The 24094-nt window shown below is 40.7% G+C and overlaps 3 protein-coding genes across 4 annotated transcripts; 2 read left to right on the top strand and 1 right to left on the bottom strand.

The window, feature by feature from the left end:
- Nucleotides 1-59: 59 nt before the first annotated feature.
- LOC110988824 (glutamate-rich WD repeat-containing protein 1-like) lies at nucleotides 60-5890 on the top strand. The gene is made up of 7 exons (XM_022252703.2): nucleotides 60-391; nucleotides 806-892; nucleotides 1391-1575; nucleotides 2235-2442; nucleotides 2954-3096; nucleotides 3476-3673; nucleotides 4088-5890. Exons 1-7 carry the CDS (start codon nucleotides 148-150, stop codon nucleotides 4412-4414), a joined length of 1392 nt encoding a protein of 463 aa, XP_022108395.2. The 5' UTR covers nucleotides 60-147; the 3' UTR covers nucleotides 4415-5890.
- LOC110988827 (cytosolic Fe-S cluster assembly factor narfl-like) lies at nucleotides 4751-12588 on the bottom strand. Of its 2 annotated transcripts, XM_087139265.1 has the most exons (8): nucleotides 12395-12588; nucleotides 11305-11397; nucleotides 10455-10610; nucleotides 9758-9884; nucleotides 8951-9331; nucleotides 8277-8487; nucleotides 7140-7297; nucleotides 4751-6363 (listed from the first exon to the last, which is right to left on the bottom strand). In XM_087139265.1, exons 1-8 carry the CDS (start codon nucleotides 12458-12460, stop codon nucleotides 6122-6124), a joined length of 1434 nt encoding a protein of 477 aa, XP_086995391.1. In that variant the 5' UTR covers nucleotides 12461-12588; the 3' UTR covers nucleotides 4751-6121. The 2 variants fall into 2 exon arrangements, with proteins under 2 accessions (XP_086995391.1, XP_086995392.1); XM_087139266.1 differs by lacking the exons at nucleotides 11305-11397; nucleotides 12395-12588 and adding an exon at nucleotides 11202-11301.
- A 751-nt stretch (nucleotides 12589-13339) lies between these two features.
- Nucleotides 13340-17896, top strand: LOC110988834 (ADP-ribosylation factor-like protein 4C). Its single transcript, XM_022252718.2, has one exon. It carries the CDS (start codon nucleotides 13982-13984, stop codon nucleotides 14579-14581), a length of 600 nt encoding a protein of 199 aa, XP_022108410.1. The 5' UTR covers nucleotides 13340-13981; the 3' UTR covers nucleotides 14582-17896.
- Nucleotides 17897-24094: the final 6198 nt, after the last annotated feature.

The following is a 24094-nucleotide window of genomic DNA, read 5'->3' as shown; positions in this document are numbered from 1 at the left end:
GTTGACCTTTAGCACGTGAAAGCGTGAAAGAGTGTCCGCTTAATGTGTAGAATCCCAGACGTGTCTCTTGTAGTATTCAACAATAAGACACAATCATCTTCTTGGGCATCCGACTACTCAAATATTTTGCAATGCTCGACGAACAACATGGCATCAAACTCCGGCGGTATGAACCCTGAACATGCTGAAGCTGAAAGTGAAAACACTTCGCATTCCACCAGTGAGGTGGAAGAAGAAATGGAGGTGGTCGACCCTGAGAACAGTGACATGGAAGAATCAGATGGTGAGGGCGGGGAGCGGAGGGTGTATCTCCCGGGGGATCCGCTTGATGAAGGAGAGATGCTCGTCCGTGACGACTCCGCCTATCATATGTATCATCAAGCACAGACTGGTAATTTTGCCTACTTCCCGGACACTTGATCAAAGTTTCATTTTAAAAAGTTCTTTGTACTCAGGGTAAGAGTTCCATATACGGGACGCCAGTAATTTCCCTACAGTGACCTATAACTTAGTCATCAGAAAGCAAAAACATGTCTAGATAAGTTCAATTTAGGAAGGAAAAAACCAAGTCGTTTACTTACTAGGCCTACTTAGACCTACATCATACATGACTTATTAAAAGTAAAAAAAGACACAATGACAGAAATTTTCAGACCAGTCTCATAGGGTTTGTGCACAGGAAGTCACGCGGCATCCATATATGGAGCTCTTTCCGAACTGAATTCCGAAAAAGTTTGGTTTTTTTTATTTCGTGTCATAGGCCTATTTCCAATAATCATGGTTTGTTCCTGGCTGTTTTGTACAGGTGCTCCTTGTCTTAGTTTTGATGTTTTGAGAGACAGTCTTGGAGAGAACCGCACCTCCTACCCCCACACAGTCTTTGCTGTTGCTGGTAACCTTTTTATAAAATTTCAGCTCAAGAGTCTTTTTTTTTCATTATAATCATTCAGTGGATATGAGTAGTTTCTTACAGTACTTTGATTTTGAGTATTTTTTTGTAAAATATGAATATTCTCTACATTTTGTTCTCTGTCATGTCTATTGTAAGAATGAGCAAAATATGAAACAGTCATTTTTTAATAAAGCCCTTGAAAAGTTAGCCTTTTTCCTGGCAAATGAATATTGTCCCTTTGCTTTGTCAAAGTCACTTTTTAAGTTCCAACATTCCTGGTATAGTGTAAGTGAACAAAATTGGCAATGGTGATTCAGAGTTAGGATTAAAATCAAATAGGACACTTTCTCATTTGTAACTAAAGTACATTTTCCATGGATCTTTAACTTTTGAAGGTCCTTCAGCCAACCGTATTTTGAGGCCTCGTTTATAACCAAATTATTTGAGCCCCCTCCAAAAACAGCTTCAAATTTTACTTGTGTTTCCACTGATTTCCAGGCACCCAGGCAGAGAAGGCACATCTCAACAACGTCATCATCATGAAGATGACAAACCTGCATCGTACTAGCCAGAAGGACGACGATGATGACAGTGACGAGGACAGTGACAGCGACGATGAGGACAGTAAGCCAGAGCTAGAGACGGCAATGCTGAAACATCTAGGCTCTGTCAACAGAATTCGAGTGAGTCCTTCAGGCCAAGTTAGCCCTTTTAAAGATAGAAGTGGAAACGTTATCCATTACCCTTGTAAATACCCCTTGATGACAGGGTTCAATTCTGGACTGTGTCCATTGAATTCAATGCCGGTCTATGGAAAGCCTCATGACCGCATAAGTCCTGTGCATGATCCAGTTTTTTGTCCAGTGTTATTCTGCTAAATAGCACTGGTGGACCTCCCAAAACATCAATTGTTCAAAAGCAACCTTACTAGCAACTCCCATACATGTCCATAAATTGGTGTTATTGTTTATCTTTCGAAAGATTGCGCTACAATAAATTTGGGAGTTAGTATAACTCATGCTAGTGGTCAAGCAGAATCATGTTTTCCAAGTTATGCATCAGGCATGAAATGTAAACAGATCGTAGATACATAGACCAGCAATAGGTGCCCATCAATTACTAATTGCTCAAATAAACAGCACCCTCTTCTGTGCAAAGCCCACTAACGACACAAACCCTGACAATGTGGTTAACCAACCACATTTATTTTTCATTTCATTGTCATTGAACTAAGCCAGGTTGACACTTTGTTATTTGTACTAAAGCTAACCACTCTCTCACTCTTAGTTGCTTTACCTCTTCTCAGTCAGTCTGGTCTCTATTATTTATTTTTTTCTTTCAGAGCACTGACATTGGTCAGAAACAGGTAGCAGCGACTTGGGCCGACACCGGCACAGTCCACCTGTGGGATTTGACCTCTGCCCTCCAGGCTGTCAATAATGCCCACCTCATGGGGCGCTTTATGAGGCAGGAATCCCACAAGCCTTTGTTCTCATTCACCGGTCATCAGATTGAAGGGTATGCCATAGACTGGTGTCCAACCGCATCAGGTATGCTGTTATTTATGTACTTCTACTGATAGACCCTAAATGAATTCTGTTTCAAAAGTTTTGAAATGATTTGTCCATGTGGGTCATTCCATGAGGTTGGGGCACATTTTGTGAAGGTGTCAAATGTTGCATTGGTTCTGTAAAAATGAACAGCTATTTCCCTGCTTGTGGATTCCAAATTGACATCGTTATACATCTTGCAAGGCTGGATACAAAGGTGTGTGTTATTCTTACAGAGTAAATGACCTACTCTACACGTCATGACAGGTGGTAAAAGTTGCAGGTGTAACAAGCGACACCGCCCCAACCTCATGGAATGACCCATATATAAAATGTCAAATTTTGAAGCACAGCACCTTAACAATAATATCCTGAATAAACATGTCCAAACTGATTTCATTTTGGGTATGAGAATTCATTACCCATGCAACAAGATATAAAATTGGGAAGATTATTGTAGAAAAAGACCCAAACAGCAGTTCAAAACTAAATTCCTGAAATTTGTCGGCAGGAAATTTGATTACTGGTGATTGTCGGAGAAACATCCACCTTTGGAAGTTACAGGAAGGAGGGGAATGGTCCGTAGACCAGCGACCATATGCCGCTCACGCAGAGTCAGTGGAAGATTTACAGTGGTCACCTAATGAGAAAAATGTAGGTAGAAATTTAATTCACCTCCAAAGAAGGTTAATTCACTTAGGAACATCCTGTGTGGATTCTATTCTAAACATGTGTATGTCTGCTATCATTATACATGTATTGAAACTTCAGAAATGTTTACTGCTTACAACAAGCTTATAGTGTTATGATATCATTCAAGCTAAGCATGCTTAATATAGTGTCCTCCCCAGCTAAGAGGGATACTCAAAGAACCAGTTTTCTCTGTTTTCATTTTTGGTCAAGGATTTTGTCTTTAACTTGCGATAGTAATATCTTGATGAAATGTATTAGCAAACTTAAAACCAACCTTTATACATTCATGAACAGCTCAGTGGAATTTCTAATTAACTTTTTTTTCATCTCTCCTGTAAAGGTTTTCGCCTCATGTTCAGTTGATAAGAGCATCCGGATCTGGGATGTACGGGCAACGCCTAGCAAGGCGTGCATGATAACCATGAAAGAAGCCCACAGCAGTGACGTCAATGTCATTCACTGGAACAGGAAAGATCCGTTCATCCTGTCTGGAGGTGACGATGGTGTACTGAATGTCTGGGACTTAAGACAGTTCCAGGTAGAAGCCCTATTAGCTTTTGTACATGACCAGATGGTGGCGCTGTGAATTTAACATTCAACTAGGACCTGCATTCAAATGTTATAGTTGCTTGAAATAACACACATCCCTGTGAAAGCCATGCAATGGCTACCGGCTACAGCGACTTCCCATAGATACATGCTTTACTTCCTGCCAAAGCCAGTCAGTATGGACGCAGCCTAAGAAAGCTTTGTCAGTACACTTACCAACGTTTTACTAAATTCAGCCTGATGAAGTAGAAATGTAACCTGAGTTTTCTGACTTGTTTTCTGTACATTATGATAGTAGTTTGTGATTGTACTCGTTATAACAATTGTATAGGCTTTTTGAAGAAAACTCTTGCTAGTTCTAGGCTTGAAAAGTAGTGCCTCTGTTCTTTTCTACCGCCTGTAGAAAAAAGCTCCACCAGTTGCCAAGTTCAAGCATCACACCGGGCCAATTACCTCCGTGGAATGGAACCCTCAGGACAGTACTGTGTTTGCAGCAGCAGGGTCTGATGACCAGCTCACCCTCTGGGATCTGTCATTAGAACGTGAACGGGAAACGGCACCAGAAGGCGAGAGTGGACAATCTCGACTGGACGGTATCCCCCCTCAGCTGCTGTTTGTCCACCAGGGGCAGAGCGACATTAAAGAACTTCACTGGCACCCTCAGATCCCTGGTGTCCTCATCAGCACGGCTCATAGTGGTTTCAATATATTCAAAACCATCAGCGTTTAGCACTGATCGCTGATCCTCAAGAAACATTGTTTGTATATTTTCTGCAGTAATGAGTCAACATTGGAACTCTTTAGCACTGAAAAGACTTCTGGATTTTCAGAGCCTTTCGGCAATACCTTTAACCTGAGGAAAGTAGATAATTTTAACCAGCATAGCAACCATTACATAGTTATTGCTATTATTGTGTTCACCATGCCTTTCATAACAGGTGGCCTTATCATGTCCTGATGAACATGCCCATTTTCCCTTCAGTTATCAATTCAGAGGAGTAAGTGAAAAGTACTCCAGTAGTATTTTTAAACCTTTACATAATAACAAACAACAGAAACTGTTGGCTTCATGAGAAAATGATTAATTTATTTCACAAAAACATTTCTGTGATAGCCAATTCCATCAGACCGGAATATTACACAATAAATACTTGCAAAATTATACATTGAAAAATATTACCATGGCAACTTACACCATTAAAATAAACCTTGGAATGAGCAGAGTCATTTCCTGCCACCATTGTAATAAGATCAGTCTCATGGTCTTTATAGATGAAAGAACCACCTTCACCCATAAAATAAAAAAATGATCATTGTTAAGTAAGAACTTCAGTAAGTGTACTTAAGCAAGGCTAACTCTAATAAACTAGGGAGATCCAAGTCGAGCGTGTTCAAAAGGAGTTGGAGAAGTAACTCCTTGTCTGGAAAGCCCAGTGTGCAAGCTTATATCTGATAAACACTAAAATTTCTGCAGCACCACCATATGGGATACGAACCAAATGTGCATATTCAAAATTTGAAAAGAGTTGAAAGGCAATACTGAAAAATACTTAGATCAACAAAGTCGTCTTAATATTGGTTGAATTCCTGTTCACTTATCACAGTCATCATAACATAACAATGGATGAAAAAAAACCACATTTTTATGTCTCTCAGCCCCTGTACACAAACAAAATGGGCCATAAAATGTACATATATGGAAAGCGTAAATTATGTCACTTTTACATGATTAGATTTCTATGAGGAGACACCGTTACTGCAATGGTATGAGAGTCCTACGCACGTTCGTTGACCACTTCACACTGGAGAGTAAGGATGTAAATATAATCTGGTGATCGGTAGACATGTACACAGGCCTGGCAGATGGGTCAAAGCATCAAGCTAGTGTTTACATGTGCTCATCTGCGTTTTGTTTTTGTTCAGACACATAAAGTCAGAGAGGTCTGTGGAGGCAGACTGTGTAGAGCTTCAACTTGGCCGCTGTGTTAGGCTTTTTGTGGTAGCAAATATCACTCTGTAAGCTCACCTCAGAGTGCTGACAACAATAATGATCCACGAAGAGATCTTGTACAAATACTGTTCAAAAGAATCTTGCATATCGGTATTTTCGGTGTCGAGCAGTACATCAATAGTTGGTACATCTTGCCCTTGTTCCAAAGTTGAAATTTTTAGCCAAAAATTAAACCATTAATTTGCAAGTGGAAAACTTGAGGCACCTGTGTATTTTGGTAACAGGTCAAAAGAGGTATTTAACTTCCGTGTGACTTGCGCATGCAGATTGATACCACTGCAGAAATGGCTTCAAATTCTGGCCATCTGATTGGGCTATAAAGTCCAGGTAGTTTAGGTAGAGCCAAACAATGGTGGCAAAGTACTTTGAGGATGCTTAGCTACAGTAGTCTTCTCTGGAAGTCGATTTTAGTCCATGGATGGATCACTACCATTTAATAGTCAGCGCATTATTCATCTTCTCTACAGCATGGTACTGTGTCTTCAGCATAGCTATGGCTTTCTCACTCTCTGGTCCTCCAAGCCAATCAGAGACCAGCTCGTCAATCAATGGGTTCTCCTCTGGTTTCCTAGTGTTGAGGGAGTTGTAGAGAGCCTCCACTCGGATTAATAATTCCTTGGCTTGTTCTCCATCCTGAGATCTGATCTGTCCACCTCCATTCAAGCAGCCTGGACACAGAACAAACAAGAAACAACATGTTATTATGTACTGATCAGAAGTACAGTCAACTCTCATAGTAACAAAGTTTAAGGGACCAGACATTTTATGTAAGGAGTGGACAAACAAAGAAAACACACAAATTCAACAATCTAGGAATCTCAGAATTTGCTCTTTACAACAGTACATGTATTTTGTTGTAAGTGTTCTTTATATTGAGAGTTGACTATATCTGCCAATCAGCCTGGGGCAGAAGCATCCCCCTCATCAAAGGGCCATGTTGGTAAGGAGCGTTCGTCATACATTCAGTATCATTCGTGAACCAGTTAAGTGCAGTTCCCAGCAAAAGAACCTGCACTGCTGGCAAAACTTCACCCTCTCTTGGTCCCAATCTGGGCAGAAAGTGGCACTCTTAAATCCTACACTGTTACCCCTGCTCATCAGGCCTACAGATCCAATGCATGTACAAGAAATAGCATTTTAAAAGACCAACAACATCAACACAGAACGGTGACACACCACGTTTGTGTACATGTACATGGTCACACTCCTATAGGCCAGTTAAAGCACAATTCATAATCCACTGGTTAATTTTGCCCGGTACCCAGGATATATTTTGTGCACAGATTACCAGGGACAGATACAAAACACTCCATAGACCCTGTCCTATGGCATCTGCATTAGAAAGCATGGGGCTGGAGGTTCGATTCCCCACAAGCTAAATTCCTCATTTTTATCTATGATCATTCAAGTTTGATATGTAAGTCAAAAGCACATTATTTTTTACCAGCTGGGCAAGCCATGACCTCCACAAAGTGATATGGAGAGCGCCCTCGCTTGACCTTCTGCACCAGGTTCTGGATGTTCCGAAAGCCATATGCCAGAGCAAACTTGAGCTTCACCTCACCATCAACTTCCAAGATGGCCTCCTTGAAGTCTTTGTTCCTTTATGGAGGGAAATTATGGCAAACAAAAACTCCATTCACCCTTTTTCACGGCTATTTGTAACCCAGCCTAACGAAATGAGCTAAAAGTTGCCAGAGCCACTTTTGAGTTGAAGACATTGTCAATAAGCTTGCATATTATATCAATAGAAACCCTCAACATTTTTCAGCCACATTGTATCCATTTTGATATACATCAAAACGGAGCTCAGTTTGCTCTTTCCAATCCACACTGGAACAAAATTACTGGAACAACAGCCTTAGAACTCATTTTGCATGACAGTGTTTAGTGTCACAAAAAGAACGTATAGGAGAGAGGGATATTGCCTGCATGTTTGATGATACAAAGCACGGAAAAGGGGGCCAGTAAGTTACCATCTCGTCAGCAGTGTTTGCCTCATGATTTTACATTCTGCCGTGCCTTGAGCAATCCATTTGTTCACGAGCATCAGTGCGGAGAATGTAAATGTTTTGAAATGTCAAAACTGACAGGTGAATTTTGTTCCATCCATTTTTCACTGCAAACAGGAATAACAACTTTGTAAGAACACCAAGTGCTCTACTGTTTCATTCAAACTGCAGCCTGCGTGCCTGGTTATGTGTGTAAAATGTATTTTGGGCGTAGGAACACTTGCAGAAGTTTCTAACCATAGGAGAAGCACTGCTTACGTGACAGGCCCCCTTTACCGTGTTTGTGTCTGATGGAATTCTTTGCTGTGAAATTGTGAACTTGGATGTTCAGTTTACATGGCCATGTGCACTATTAAGCAGCAAATCATAGATTTCAGTCCCAACCAAGCAAACTTGTGAATTCTTCCCACAAGCTATATTGCAAAACACCAAGTCCACAATGCTTAACCCTAACACTCCTCAATCCTCCAACAGGTGAAGGATTGAGGAGTGTTAGGGTTAAATCACACCAGCAAACTAAATATTCAAAAAGGTGCTATCTAGAAGGCACAGGGTTCACAACCACTCACTTGAGAGTCTTGTACTCGATGTGTTCTATGTTAATTCCAAACAACTCCTGAGCTGCATATCGGAAAATGTGTTCCAAGTAACCCCCAGAACCACCTCCTACATGATTCACCAGCTGTCCGTCCCTTGACACTGGGAACATTGGATCAATGTCCTGGGGTTGTATGTCAGCTAGGGATAGGTCTTCCTTATCTAGCATTGCCTCAACCTCTCCTAAAACAACAACAATTACAAATTTATTTATGAATTTATTCAAATGAAGCACATTTCACAATTGATAAACGTTTGCATGAGCACAATCTTTTGCTGCTTCACTTTTAAGCTGCAAATGGTTCTCTTCACAATTCGGTATTTTTATAAAATCAAAATTTTCTTAAAGCAAGGATGGTACAATTTTTGTTGCATAGCCTACTCTTAAGAGCCAAGGAATGAGGCATCATACGTCACATGAAGTTGTCGGTGCAAACGGTACGGGCAGCATGGCTTTAAATTTCAACCTTATGTGCACAAATTTAACAATCGCGTGAGAACAACACACCTGAGCGAGGCTATACAGTGAAAACAACAGTAGAGTATTCAATAGTAACAGTTATTTTTGCTTCTTCGGTGCTGAAGACACACTGTTATTCCCTCAGTCCAATGACCACAAAGAAGTTAGTAAATGCTTTGAACCCACCTGATGTTATAACACAATCAACATCTCGAGTCCTGTAGATGTCGTTGTAGAAGTCTTCCCGCGATGCCTCAAGTTTCTTATCAAAACAAGGCATGACAGTGGCATGGTAGATCTGATCTGGCCTGCAACCGCCCTGCTTGGAGTAGTAATCTTTGACCAGGGATCCCATCACTTGTTGAGGGGATTTTGTAGTGCTGATGTAAGGTAGGATGTAAGAGCCGTGGGTCTTCTCAGCGTAGCAAACCCAACCTGGGCAGGCAGAGGCAAGCATTGGTAGACTTCCTTTCTCTTCTCGTCTTCTAAATCTGTCGACAAATTCCTTCTGGCTTTGAAGAAGACTGAAGTCCCTGGCAAACGTCTCATCAAATACATGGTGCACACCTGTAGACATGCAAGGTTTGAAAAGTTAATTCACCACTGTGAGTAATAAACCACTATTCTCAGTAACATCTCATTACCAACTTTAATGTAGCAGCAAGCTAAGAACTGCAGAAATATAATGCTAATCCTAGATCTTTAACGGCACACATTTATTAAGACCTGCAAGTGCACAGAAATTAGTATTGATCATCATTTTGGGAAGATTTCTTTGTCTAGAAGAAAGATTGACAGTTAAATCTTAAAGTTTTAAAATTCACAGATGGTATTATGAGCTGGCAATAATGACACCCAACACTTAACACTAACTCCGATATTTTGTATTTCATGATCAGAAATAACTATTGGATACTATTTGTACTTTTTCTTGATAATGCGGCTAGTAAACTCCCACCTCCTAAAACTCTACTCCCTAGCCACACCCCTCACCTAACTCTTTCAGGAATCCAGTCAGTCTACATGCAGTCTCCTGTACTGATAGATGATACCTTGCAGCCAACGAGGCTCTCGACTGGGGTGACACAGATACCACCACCAGTTTTTTCTGATCATGGCCCTGCCAAAAAAGATTGCAGATGGATTGGGTTTGATAACTTCGCTGCCACGGAATAACCGTAAAATTCTGTACAGCTGGTCAAACATTTGTATACGAAATTTCAAGTAGCACAGAATAATTACAGTGATTAAAGGACTGTCGTAGCCTTAGACATTCAAATAGTGAATCGTGCTTATGCACTGATAATTCAAACGTTGCCCTAATTCTGAGGAAGTGGGTCATATGTATTCTCTGCAAAAATGAGTCTCGAGTCACCAGAGCCACTTTTGAGTGTTACTTTGTATTAGCTTGAGGAATTTGAGCTCTTTGTGTTGATTTGTCACTCAGTTTGGTATGGTGAAAATGGGCATTATGTAGATGTTAAAATGTTAAGGATTCCTATTGCTTAAACACTCTGCAAGATTCTTTCAAGTCTTTAACTCAATAGTGGCTCGGGCAACATGAGACTCATTTTTGCAAAGCCGATCATATGCGCTATCAGACATGGCAGTAACTAGCACCACTATTACAATTTGAGCCTCAAGAGGGCTTACTTGTGAATCAAACCCATTAACCTCCTTGATTCTTTACCTCAGGAAGTTTGTTGTTGGCTTCTAAGACCCTCAGTAATTCTTCCTGGCTCTGTTGGGTTATAAGAACACTCTCTGCTGACGTAATGCAGCCACTGCACGCAAGGCAATCATTCAGAGTGATCTGAGCTTTCTTCAGCTGTGTGGCTTCACCATCCTTTGATAATATTGGACCAAAAAATAACTGGGTCAACACCAAAGTTTTATTGGAGCAAATATGATTACAAACATGACTTATGGCCTCTGACTAGACCCATCTCAAAACAGACAATGACAATTTGCAATATGTTTAGAGTTAGCGTACGACTGAATAGCTCACTTGGTATGGCACCTTTACAATGATTCAAAGGTCACAGGTTCAAATCTGTGGCTGGTCATTATATTGACCAAATACAGATTAAACATCAGTTAGATCAGCATTCTTTCCATGCTTTTTACACCACTTGTATTTGGCCTAGTGTAAATCTGTGTTTATGTTGACAGTCTGAAAAAAATATTAAGGTATGATGGTTGGAAACAAAAGATTTTGTAACTGTTTTTACATGAATATATTTTGGTCTTTCATACTGAACTCTGTTGGTGGTGATCTTGTCATTAATTTGGTGTTATGAGTGAAAAGTTCAGAAATTTCTAGAAACTTGGTACTGTGTACCATTTCATCTGTCACACTTCTCTTGTAGACTACTCTAGATGTTTTGGACTGGTTGTAAAATGTGCCTGTCTGTCACTTGTACACGTTTCAACTCACGAGCATTTGAACTCAAGTTTTCCACAAAGCTGCTTATTCTAGAGTGAAGACTTCTCCCCACAAACTATGTCTGAATGATTCTACAAAGACGATAACTTCTTACTACGCCTATTTGGACATAGCTGCCATCTGACTGAACTTTAATGGGACCAGATTGGCCAGGAAGACGCTCCACTTGGACAGGTTTGATGCATTCCTACAAGCAAATTAAAGATGGAAACAATGAATGGAAACCAGATAGTCTCTGATTCATAACCAGCAGAACTTGTCATGAATTCTGTGTATATTACAATAAATCACTTGGTCGGGAGACCGAGCAGAGAAGATGACATGATAACTATAAAGGCATCCTACCCCCAGAACTGTGGGGTTCTTCCAACAGTTCTGGGGGTAAGTGCTACCCCATACACACTGGTCGCCTTTTAAGGCTGATGCATACTCGGTATGAAAGCAAAGATTTTAAGCATCAGATCAAATGTTCATCATGTTCGTGTAGAACGTGGCTGGTCAATCAGCACGATCATTTTGATTGTTAAACCCCACTTATGGACTATACTTAGGCTGCTGGTCCCAACTATTATTGGGCCACTCCCAACGATAGTTGGGACCAGCCCAACAATAGTTGGGACCGAGGCCATAGGCCTAGTTGGGGCATAACAATTGCAATTGCAAAATTATGAAATAGACAGACTGAGCAGTAACGTCGACCTGCAGCATGGCAGGGACCATGCAGATCGACCGATAGGCCTACGGTAACACTGCAAACAAATTTCAAACGTTTGGTGATGTAAACTTGCTTCGATTTTGTATATTTGATTTGCTTGACATGCCCGAAGCATGCACTGGTTTTTCTTTTGAGGCATGTTAAACGTTAGTACAGCCTACATTATATAACGTTAAATCAAAATCAAACTGCTCATAGGAAAACACGCAAAAAAATTACGGCCCAAATTACACGCAGGGCCTGGGTCTGAAATCAAAACTATCCAATGCCGTCTGTGGTCGCTAGGCTTCCAGCGATTTCCGTGTATTTTCAAAGCAAAGCCGATATCATACTTTATATAGCTAAGGCCTACATGTCGGCCTAGGCGTCTTTTTTCTCAAAGCTCCACAGCAATATCAGATTATGATGAATGCGTCATACACATCAGGACAGCAGGTAGGCCTCAGATTGTTGTGAAATAAAGTCTAACCTGAGATGGGGTAATAAAATCGTCCAGATCAGTGAGACGAAGGGCTCCACTAAAATTTGACGCCATCGCACTTCAAGTGAAGTTTGTGAGGTTTCGCCAAGTAAATTAACGCACTTTCTTTTCTGCGGGCCTTCCTCAATGGATAGGCTATCCGCGTGACTTCGCACTTCATGCACATGACACTTTACCATGCATCGACATAATGCATGCATAGCTCGACCGTAAATATTTAACAGCGCCATCTATAGGTATGATCGCCGATCGGGGAATTTGGCATCTCACCACTCTGTATGTTTAGATATTTTTTTAGGATGGGGTTCGGTAATCAGTCTATAATTATAATGTATTTTCTTTCACTGCTTTGTATTTCATTCTCTCTCTTTTCTGGCTTTGAAAGGTTTACGATTGAAAGAACCTTGCATTATGTTAGTGTGTTTGTATGGTATTTTGGACAACTGAATGAGAAAGCATTGTCTGATCACAGAGCCAGGACACTTGCTCTGTGGTCTGATATTTCTTTTTTCCCGTATTTGTTTGAAACGACCGTTATTTTTATGTTTGTTAATCTCGTTATGTAATTACTACAAAGCCGCAGGTAAACACTGGCACAAGTTTTGTGGGCCGAGTACGAAATCTGCAAAGCTTCTGTTTGGAGGTGGTTTGATTCACTCTAAACTTGAGGGGTCTACAAAATGTTTTGTTTCTAACTATTTTTAACACCTGACATTCAAACAACCGACTTTCTGATATGTGCACTGATTTCCATCGTTCAATATATTCTTTTTGTATGCAAAAAATCATAAATTCGTCACGACAAACGAAAACTGTAGAATAATTCATTTTCAAAGCTTAGAGATTTTCCACCCCTCTGAGAGAATGGTTTCGTCAAAATTGATTGACGCTGTTTGCCTCGTGTGTTCGTGTTGCGTTGTGCTTATAAATGCTAATAACGCTAACATCGCTAGGTACGATTGTTGTGTGAGATATGAGCGACGAAGCCGGAGCCAATGAGATAGTATCTGCTGACATTCCTGATGAGAGCATCACAGTCGTCACACAACGACACTTCACATCAAGTTTAAGAGATCAGAATCTACCGAATCTTGTAGATAATTTCTGCCACCGTGCTTAGTTATTGCAGTCTGGTGAGGCCTGGTGAAACCACGGAGCCATAGATGTTCCTACCGCACAGCACCGGCGTCGCATGTTGTAGGCACGGGGGCAGACGCCCACTCGTCCCCACTACAGTTCAATGCTGTCGAGATCGTTGAGCACGGTAAAGTCGGGTGTTTCGCGTAGCGAATTATACCCACGGCTCAAAAGATCAACGGATTTTCCAATTGTTCCGGGGTATTATAGGCGAAGGGCTTCAGAGCAGTCACGATCAGGTGATTCGTAGACGGACCCAACCATTTTGGGTATCCACATAATGCATTTATCGTTTGGGTCTTGAAAAACCACATTCAGTGGTTGTGCAGACATCAGCTTTACATTTGCAAGGTCCTGGTTGCGAACACCCGTTGTAGTATTTACAGGAAAATGTTGAGAAACTGACTGTGCTTACATAGCCTGAGGTATTGTGCTACCATGGGAACCGGGTCCTCTCAGTCCAACAGAGCCTATCTACCCTTTCTGGATTCCCTCCATGTGGTTCTACTTGGGCTTGATTTCTCGGGGAAAACAACTATCCTCTACAGGTTGAAGTTAGACGAATTCATCAATGCAGTCCCAACTATTGGCTTCAATACAGAAAAATTGAAGGCAAGGACAGGACAGTCCAAGGGGGTGCGATTCAAATTTTGGGATGCAGGAGGAAGTGAGAAGCTCCGCCCACTTTGGAAGTCCTACACCCGGGGCACGGATGCTATCATCTACGTTGTTGACAGCTCTGACTTTGAACGCTTTGAGGAGGCAAAGAGCGAATTAATGAAACTCTGGCGATCGCCAAAAAACAGTGGGGTACCAATCCTCGTGATTGCAAACAAGCAAGATTTGCGCGAGGCTGTTAACTTGGAGGAAATCCAACGGCACCTGGGACTGAGTGAGCTACGACAGCATAATCCCTATCAGCTCATACCTGCTTGTGGCATCACCGGAGAAGGATTGGACAACATCTTTGATATACTCTGTGAGATGATCAATAAACGGAGAAGTCTTGCAAAACACCAGAAGAAACGAGGAAGGTAACACCGGCTTCAGGAGTAATTAGTGACGTGTTTGCTTCAGAAGTTAAGCAGCTGGTAGCCAAAAATACCTGTAATCCATGATTACAATTGTGTGTGTGATTCAGTGACTCCTTAAAGATGCAGATTTTTAACAGGGCACCCCTCACATAGCATGAAACCTTTTGCGTCATAAGGAATTTAAATTGATTAGCCATTCACCATTGCATTTCTAGTAGCTGCACCTGGTCCTTGACATGACAAACCAAGAATTTCTAAAATTTGAGTACGTGGGTGAGTGCAAGGTATATTCCTGTTCAGCAGTGTGTCAAGTCACCGTTACTACCCCCCCCCCACACTTACACCTTTGTTCTTCATAAATAGAACAGATGACAAGCCAAAATCAGCAAATATCTCTGTTGTGGATGGTTCACCATAATGGCACTTTCCTGTCAAATTAGGCTCTGTCAAACTGCAGTTTTAGTCACAAATCGCACCGCTCTTTATATAGCCCTAGTATTCCTTGAAATATTTATAAATGGCAATATTTACATCTCGTTGCTGGTAGCTTTTTTGACCTTCGTTCTTTAATGTTGGCAGAACATCAGTAAGTACTGATAGAAGTCGGTGGTTCTATCAGATCCTTATCAAAGACATCTATTATAATATTCTTCACACCATTGGGGCTGTCACACAAGGCCTACATGTACCTTGACTGAGTTCTTTGAGTACATGTACGTTACTGGTTTTATAGTCTGTCTTTTGCAGCAGTATACAAGAAAAATGAAACATTTTTGAAAGTTTCTAAAATGCCATTTTTAATTGTACGTTCAGTTTCAAGCTGAATCTGTCAATATAACTTGCACCACGGAAGGTTTTATTTATTTTTTTTAGTTCCCCAATTTCCACAAAGCAATTACATGCTTTCTTAAGAATTAAAGTACAGTATTTGAAAGATGTTCGTCACATATTGGAAATACGCATAAGTTCGTCTAGCTTAGAAAATGTGAGCAATGTTGCTTTCTTACTAGACTCTCATTAACTCTAACTGTTGACATTTTGCTACTTTAACTTCCTGAATCATCAAAAATACACCACAAGTGCAGGAAACCAGCGGTTAAGTAGTGAAAAGGTATCAAGATAAGTTATACCTTAAAATCTTCCAAAATCCTCCTAGTGGCTTTTGAAGGATCTTGGAGGATTAGTGAAAGCTAGATTTGATCATGCCCGACTATTTGTAAAAGTTCAGCAATGAAAAAAAGTGCCTTGTAACAGAAGTATCTGTGTTGCCCTCGGACGATTCGCACAAAAGCACTCACTTTTTTGGTTTTCTTGTCAAACTATAGCTTGTTTTCTCCATTTCCGGGTAACCGAACTTGGGGGGGTATTGTCACTGATATTTTGAAGTGTGCAGTACCCTGGCACCTTTTTTGTGTAAGCATTGTAAGTTTTGTTATCCCTCTGAACTGCTCAACAAGGCCCAGCCAGGCCGATTATGTTCTTTGTAAGTGCCTTTTTTGAGATGATTTGTATATGAATGCAAGCAGGCCAGATGGGTAATTGTAGGCCCATGAAGCTGCCGTACAAATACCTTCTGGACCCATTCTCAGCTTAATGTATCTTCCAAGGGTTTCAAAACATAAAAGAGGGGAGTTTAAAGCTCATAAATAGTCTGGTTTTTTAGCTGGTTGGAAAACTGCGTGTACTGATATTGTGCGTGCTATGTAGTGCATATGTACTCAAAACCTTTTTAAAAACTGCTCAGAACCCAGCTGAAGTACATTTCTGTGTTCTTCAGATTTTGCAGAGTGAGTGAATAAATACTTATCACAACAGTCCGATCATCTTTTTTCAACCTGAGATTTTTAAATCTGTAATTTTTTATGTCAGTAAATGTAAAAGGATCTAATATTGAGATGTGAATCGGGATGTGTTCTTATTCCTTCCTGTTGTACCACAGTTTATAATCATGAAGGCTTACCTTAATTCTGTCAGATGCTAGGTATGTTTTTATCATCATTATTTGCCAATTTGATTGATTTGGTAATAGACATATTTTGTAGTCGCCATGAACGCTTGGGAAGCATAATGGTAGCAAATTCTAACTCAATATAAAACACAATTGGCATTGTTTATTTATCGTCAGTGTCACGTACCCGTTGAGTGTTATGAAAACAGACTACATAAAGCATGTCCTATAAAAAATTCCCGTGACATTTTCCTGAAATGTTAAAACTATCACAGGCGCATGCTAATTTTCTTTTCCTGGTTATTTATGCCGACTTGAGGTCTGTTTGTCTAGCCGGATACCATCGGCCACTGCTACCTTAAACCTTACTATTGCCTCGGGCGAAAACGCAGCTGTCAAACTACATGATGCCTGCCATATTTGGTCAAACAAGAAAACCGCATCTTTGTTTAGCTTGGTTTGCGAGGGTAAGAACTGTGAATGTGAAATGCCAGAATTGTGTTTACTACCTAAGAAAATAAGCTGTGTGGTTTAGTGCACACAGTTTGTGGTTTGCAAAACCGCATGCAGCACTTGTCACGATCTACAGGGTATAAATTATTATGTGTGATTGGTGACCACGGGTAGATCTTGTTTTCCTCCTATAGGTTTGACGAGACAGTGCATTGTCTACTTGGAACAGCAATTGTTAGACCATCAATTTTATTTGGGATATTTAAAAATTAAATACCACAACAGCATATATCGCTTGGATAAGAAGTGTACATATAAGTTTTTCTTTATGTTTAATTCAGATTCATTTTGACTAGTTCAATTATTTTATATATACACATGTACCAGTTGCCTAGTTTCACTGGCCGAAGTGTCTTGCTTTGTCCAATGCTAGGATAACTTTTGTCCAACTTCAGAGCTGCGTGAATTTTGTGCACCGTTCAGAGTCTCTCGAAATTTAATTTTTTCAAGCTTTGGGTGAGAACCAAGCGAAGCATTCACTGTTGACGAAAAGTTGCATACCACTTTCTACATGTAGAAACTGTGGAATCATTGTCAGACCACACACAGTGTGTGATACTTAAATTTTACGTTTCATGAGGACATGTGTACTGATATGACGTACATGTATATCTGACTTGTAGAAATTGTGTGAGTGTTCATCGTTTGCTGATTTTGAGTATAAATTTGGTACAAAAAAACCCTATGAATTTGACATTGTTTAAACTGGTGCTGATTTTGAAGTGTACAATTGTGTCTTTTTCCTTAAAATTTTGCTGTTGTTACGCAGAGAAATTAATTCAAGTTGATGTAAAATGCCATGTGAATGTACGGAGTTCTAATCGGCAATAAAATTCTTACCGCAGGACTGATACAGAATATTTGTGTATTTTATGGATCGTTTAATATTCTGTGAAATGAAGGTCTCTGCTGGACTTTCTTCCCAGGCTACCGCTCTCCATGAGTGACCGTGTTCCAAGGTTAAAGCTTCAACCCTTTGTTGAGATCACAATGCGATTGCCAAGGTGACAGCCAGCCATTGTTCCATGGAGGATTAAAATGGAAAGTGTTCACTGCCGCATGGAGCCATGAAAAGATGAATGAGTAAAGTAAGCTCGTTGTGCAGGGTACTTCACGATAACGGTGAGAGGCGTTTCTTCATGGATGGATAGAATCCCACCCATATGAACCACCTGTAAAAATCTAGCCGATTTAACTGACCTCGATGTGTATGAGGAAACTGATAAATTTCAGCATGAAGTTGGATTGCAGTTTGGTTAAACTACCCACACGAGCTACCATAGGTACACGTACCCATTGCTTTTAGCGATGACAGAGTAAAGAATTCCCTCAAGGACACAAGCTCGTAAGCCGTTGAGGGCATTCTATTTCCACGGTTCATCAAGGACATAATGTAAAATTCAAATGCTAAAGAAGAGGAGTTGCTAAGCAGCAGTCAATATCTACGTGTACACGTGTTACAGTTATTTGACTGAACAAAAGCCAAAACGCCGTGAGGCAAAATTTTCCTTGTGACTTATATTTTTCACGCAATTGAAGATGATTTCTACACATATTCGCCTTAAGACAGCAATTTTTTTGCCTTGCATGTCTGCGAAGTTGACACTTGGGGTTCCGTTAAAAGGCCCTCTTACTTTGGCGTCGTTCATCTTGTCGACCTCGTTCCCTGCAGCGTCATATTGTCCTCGGCCCATCATTAACAGCTTGAACCTTGGGTTTCGGTCCGATCCGTCCGCGGTCGATGGCATTGGATTTGAGTGGCATTTTGCCCCAGGGGCAGGACCAGAAGAGATCGCTTGGTCACGATGGGGGAGGGTAAAATGCACCGTGTGGGCTCACGGTCGTATCGTCAAACTCCTGGACAATTTTTGTCTTTTTTCCCTTTTGTCGGAGTTGCCATACCTGCTAACTCAAAAACATGCACTTGTATTTTTGAAGACTCCGCCTTTAATTTGCTCCCCGTGCAGTTGCGAGTACTCACATGCAAAGTTGCTTTCAAATTTGATAAAAGCTTTCTCTGCGGGTAAACAATAAATGTCTCCTCGGCTGCCTGAATTTTTCTGATTTACTCGACCTCACTCAGTTATGAGCAATTATCGTTTATTTCAGAAGTCACTGGAATCTGAAAATGGCAAATGCAAACGCAATTAAGTAGAGTACGCTTTCTGGCATCAACTTACGGAGAATTGTGCCTTGTGTTTGAGATCTGTTGTGTTGTGTAGTTGAAGAAGTGCTGTTCTAAATGCATTGAGACACTTGAAATGTGCCAGCTTTTAAAGTCTGATTGCAGATAGTCACAGGATGAAAAATTGTGTAATGTCCCCTCCTCCTAATAAAGGTTACCTGAGAGCTCTTCGGTAAGTAGTGCAACTCCTCGTGAGAGTATTTGATGTGTGATTACACTGTCGAAAGATCTAGTCGTTTGCGAGCGAAGTCGGTGATGTATTTCCCGGCAAATATGCTTATGTGCTTAAGAGTTGCTAGGTTACTGTGGAGTTGCAGGAAACATCAAGAGGAGCAACATGTACCAGGATCCATGTCGTGACTGGTAGGCCTTATTTCGATACTGAGCTGTCAGCAAAAACAAATCGTGGTTTCTTTTTCCATTTTCACCTTTGCAGAAAGTCTTACTCGAAATTAAAACTGATTAAAATAATACTGAGGGGTCTAATAGTCCGTACATCACCAGTATAAGCCTACACTGGAAAGGATTGGGCTTAATTTCATTGAGCCGTTAGCAGGAGATATTGGTTAGCAAATTTATATGCTAAGCAAAACTCAGCAGGGAATCAGTAACAGTGTGTGGCATTTTGGCTGCTAGCCTGTGTTACTAATCAAATAATTTTCTGCGCTTAGTGCGTTTCTGTTGTGACTCTGCGAACATACCGTAGGTAACATGAAGACCGTCTGCGTACCCCCACTGCTCTAAAAACGTAACCGATATCGAATTGAGGCCGGACTCTTCTGCAGGAAGTCTTCGGTCTGCCAATGAAGCTCCACGGTCAATTTAAATCTTGTCCAGTGTATTATCATACTTCTCCGGGAGATAATTTGTATGTGGTTTATTACGGAGGGTACATTTTCATAAATTGGTAATGATTTTGTGTATCTGGTGACAAAACAAAGTGCAGTGCCGCGAGTATTTGGTGTCGCCCTTGAGAGACATTCAATAGCTTGCGTTGATTATTCGGCATGAACTGACGGGAAAAGTAGGCTTACTAGCCTCGTGTACATGTAACTAGTTTTCACCATTGACGTTCTGCATATCGTTTCTTGAAACTTGGGAAATTTCATAGGTTGTCGATGTCAAAAACATCACTCGAAACCGCCTTTAGACAACTAAGGATTCTGAGGGCTTAAATTGTCTTCAAAGAAGAGACACGGAAATGCTATTTTTACGAACTTTTCATCGACAACAAAATTCTTCGGTCGACTGGATAACTGCCGGGAACTGCATGTATCCACTCGACCGCTCATGGGAAAATCAGTGATGCGACGGCAGGCTTTGACAGAACTCGCATCAGGCAGGTAGTTGAATTAAACTCCTGCCGTGCTCGACGGGCTCTTCAAAAATGCTGGATAAATACGTCATTGTGACGTCACTGATTTCCTTGGCAGGTTGAGGATTGATCATCAGATAGCAGTCAGTCCACGTAACCGCAGTGAGGAATGCAGTACCGTGGATGGAGTGTACATGTACAGTATACTCGCCACAGGGAATGGTGCAAACACGGAGTTAATGCATACGTACGCAGCTCTAAATGCGATTTCGGGGCTGGATAAAAATAACCTAGAATTAGTGGAGTCAAGAGGCCGCCACAACATCCACATAACCAGGACTCTGAAATGGCCTTCTCAGGCAGCAAATACATCTCCTTTACCTACATCTGAATTAAAGGAACGATTTCAAGGTAACAGTAATACTAAGTATTAATAATAATACTGAATATTTTAAGGGACAAAAAGAAAGAGACTGAGCGAAGATCTTTTTTTTTCTAGCCTGTGAGGGCGATTTCTTTGATGTGTTTGCGCATTTCAAGGGAGAAAAGCAAGCATTAATTTAGGGTGAGAGGAACTGATTTTCAAAAAGTTTTTAAATTAAGGGAATTTCTGTGGGGAATGAGGATTATATTTTGCGAAAGTATGAAATAAAGTTGAGGTAAATGCTGTTAGGAATGTCTTGTACTGCGAAAACTAAATACTTGGTTCATCAAAACACAGCTTTAGAACCAAAACTAAATCAACACAGATACAAAAACACACCGACACCTCATGCTAAAAACAGCAAACAAGAACAATGCACTTAAGTTAGGGTATATAACTTAAGATCTCTAAACTAAGTATCTTGGTTCATTTCCTTGAGGAAGAAAAATAGCGAGGGTAGGACATCTGCAGGTCATTAGGCGCCAACCGCAGTTAATGAAATCTCCGTTTTAGCGCAGTCGGTTCTGCCTGTTGCTGACGTACTTTCGACTATGACTAATCTCAGTTTTGAAAGATGGAGAGTGGATAACCAACGAAGACTGGTGAATGGAAAGTCAAGCACAGCGCATCCAACTACGGAAGAGGAAGGTTCCTCTATGCAGACCTTTTTATGGATTGAATGCGCCGATGCTTAAAGAACGGTATACTACTACCAAATATACGCTTCCACCTTTCTTCTGGGGAATTTAGCATTTTTGAAGGATGAAAAATGTGGGCATTCGTTTTTAGAACAAAAAGTTACCATTCCTGGATTCAAAACTCGAGTGTGCCACAGTTAAGGGTCCCAGCGAAGTCAAATGTTAATCTTATGGTTGAATGCATGAAGACGCAATTTCTTCCAAATTCTTGGCCTCGGTACGGCTGTTAGGCCGGTGCATCTTTTGTGTACATTTATAGGCATTTTTCTTAAATGCCTAATAATTAGTCTTGTGATGATCCAGAACCATTTGAAGGGGGGATTTCTGGAGGCAGAAAATCTGAAAATGTTTTCATGTACTTTTTTACAGCCTTCTGAGGGTGAGAACACATTTAGGAGTTTTTTACACGCTTTTGAAAGAAGTGACATTAAATTGACCAAAATTGGCCTCTCTCGCATGATTTTTTGTTTCAAAGAAGGGGCTCTTTAGGGGCATCCTTGCGCCCAAACAGTCTCGAGGCCACTGTAGTGCAATCCTTATTATTATTGTCACTTTCTTCCAGATTTACGACAAGATGAAAACGTTGTTTGCTTTTTTTTTCAAACTATACCCAATACTTTTCACTGCTATTACCTCTCCCCCCGAAACCAAGACCCAGACGCCCCCTTAACAAATACTAGACCAGGCTTGTTGCGCTGTTACTCACGTGGAAGTTGCAATCCCTATTTTGATGATCTTGGGGTAGGAAAGGGGGATCATCTACGCAGGTCCAATACGATAACTACAGTTTGGCCTCGTGTGGTGCAGTTTGTGGATTAAATGGTGTTAACATGTGTTCTTAGGCTGGATTCTGTACTTGAACTCATTGCTACCCTGACTAAGCTAAGGGATCCATCACGCTGAACCACTGAATTGCTGTACCTCACTGATTTCAAGTCTGGTGAATACTTCACTGATTTCAAGTCTGGTGAATAGGGTATTACAAGTACAAAGCACTTTAAGAATTCCCATCAGGCTCTTTTGACTCATTAAGGAATCTAGTAAGAACATATGCCAATATAACACACCAATACCCTTTGTCAATTGGCACAGCAGGTTTCCTGTTGCTGTTTTTGTGTTTCAGCAGTTTTATCATAATCAGAATTTACAATTCCTCCAACCCCAGAACAGCTGAGAACAGGTCGATTAATGGCAATCACTAATTTTCAGAGGTAACATATTGTGCCCCAAATCTTGTGTAGATACAGAAGAGGCGTTGGGTGTTTTGTTCTGTATGCCATTTTGGAATCACACAATTCCAAATATACATCTTTCTCCTATTTTTCTTCAATGGATGATTGAACCGTACTTATCACATTGTAAGGATTTTTAAAAGAAATGTCACCGTCCGTCATTCACACAACCAGTGCTCTCCCAGAGTTCCAGACATATTTTCAAGTACTGGGTGGAAATTCATAATTTTTATCTTATGATAGAGCACTCAAAAATAATGGGCGAATAAATTCACTCACGGCAAATATTTCCTGTGTTTAAAAAAGGTCATAAGCACTTTACTTTCCTTCTCCTTTCAAGGGAAAAATACCAAGATGTCCATTCTCTAAAATCCCGCGTGGGTGTCTCGTTTGGTGGGAAAAGAGAGAAACGCATAATTAGGAAGCAAAAAAAAAAGTATCGCCCACTTAGCCCCGTCAAAGCGCCGAGTTTTTCTCGTCATGATCCTTGTCAGACGATTTTGTTGGCTTTTTTCCCAAAAATACATCACAATTTCAAACAATTGACGGCTTCGCCATCACATTGGTTTTCGTTCACAGCTGGTGCATTACTTGCGTCTTTTCCAGAAGACACATAAAAATGGTCCTAAACTGATGAAAATAACAGGAGTTGTTTACATGTAGTTAAACGTTTGAATGTAGAATAATGCACATTGGTATTTTGTTCTTGCCTGCACATGCTCTAGTGAGAATTTACCATCATTCTGCAGACTGGCTCCAGATGGACTGCTTCTGCTTGATTTCCATACTAACGAGTTTAGTTGTCAGATGTTTGGACAATAATCCCCTCGGGCTTTAGTTTGTAATCGATGATTCAACCTTACCAGCTGCTGCGCCCTCCCTATGTGTCTTATTAAATCTGCTCATTAATAATTTAGATAATCACAGGCCGACAGCAGCTGCACTTTTGTTGAAAATACCACACAAAACTATAAGGTTTGTTCCCCGTGGAATGGGAATTAAAGTTAAATCCAAAATACAGCAGAAATTTGAATTATAAATTCATTTTAGATTGAGGCATGGCAATCCTTGCGACAACAACCAGGAATTGCATAACTAACTTGTACAAAATAACCCTACTTATGTTGGCTTCAAAATCCCACTTGAAAGCAGAGGTTGACTTATAAATCGCCAGCGATTCTGTTTGTACATTAAAATTAAGA

The sequence above is a fragment of the Acanthaster planci genome, linkage group LG07, assembly GCF_054643075.1.
Source record: "Acanthaster planci isolate LZ-2023a linkage group LG07, COTS_SCS, whole genome shotgun sequence".
In the NCBI taxonomy this organism is placed as follows: domain Eukaryota; kingdom Metazoa; phylum Echinodermata; class Asteroidea; order Valvatida; family Acanthasteridae; genus Acanthaster; species Acanthaster planci.
Note: the sequence above shows the minus strand (reverse complement) of the source record. Positions and strands in the feature narration are given on the sequence as shown.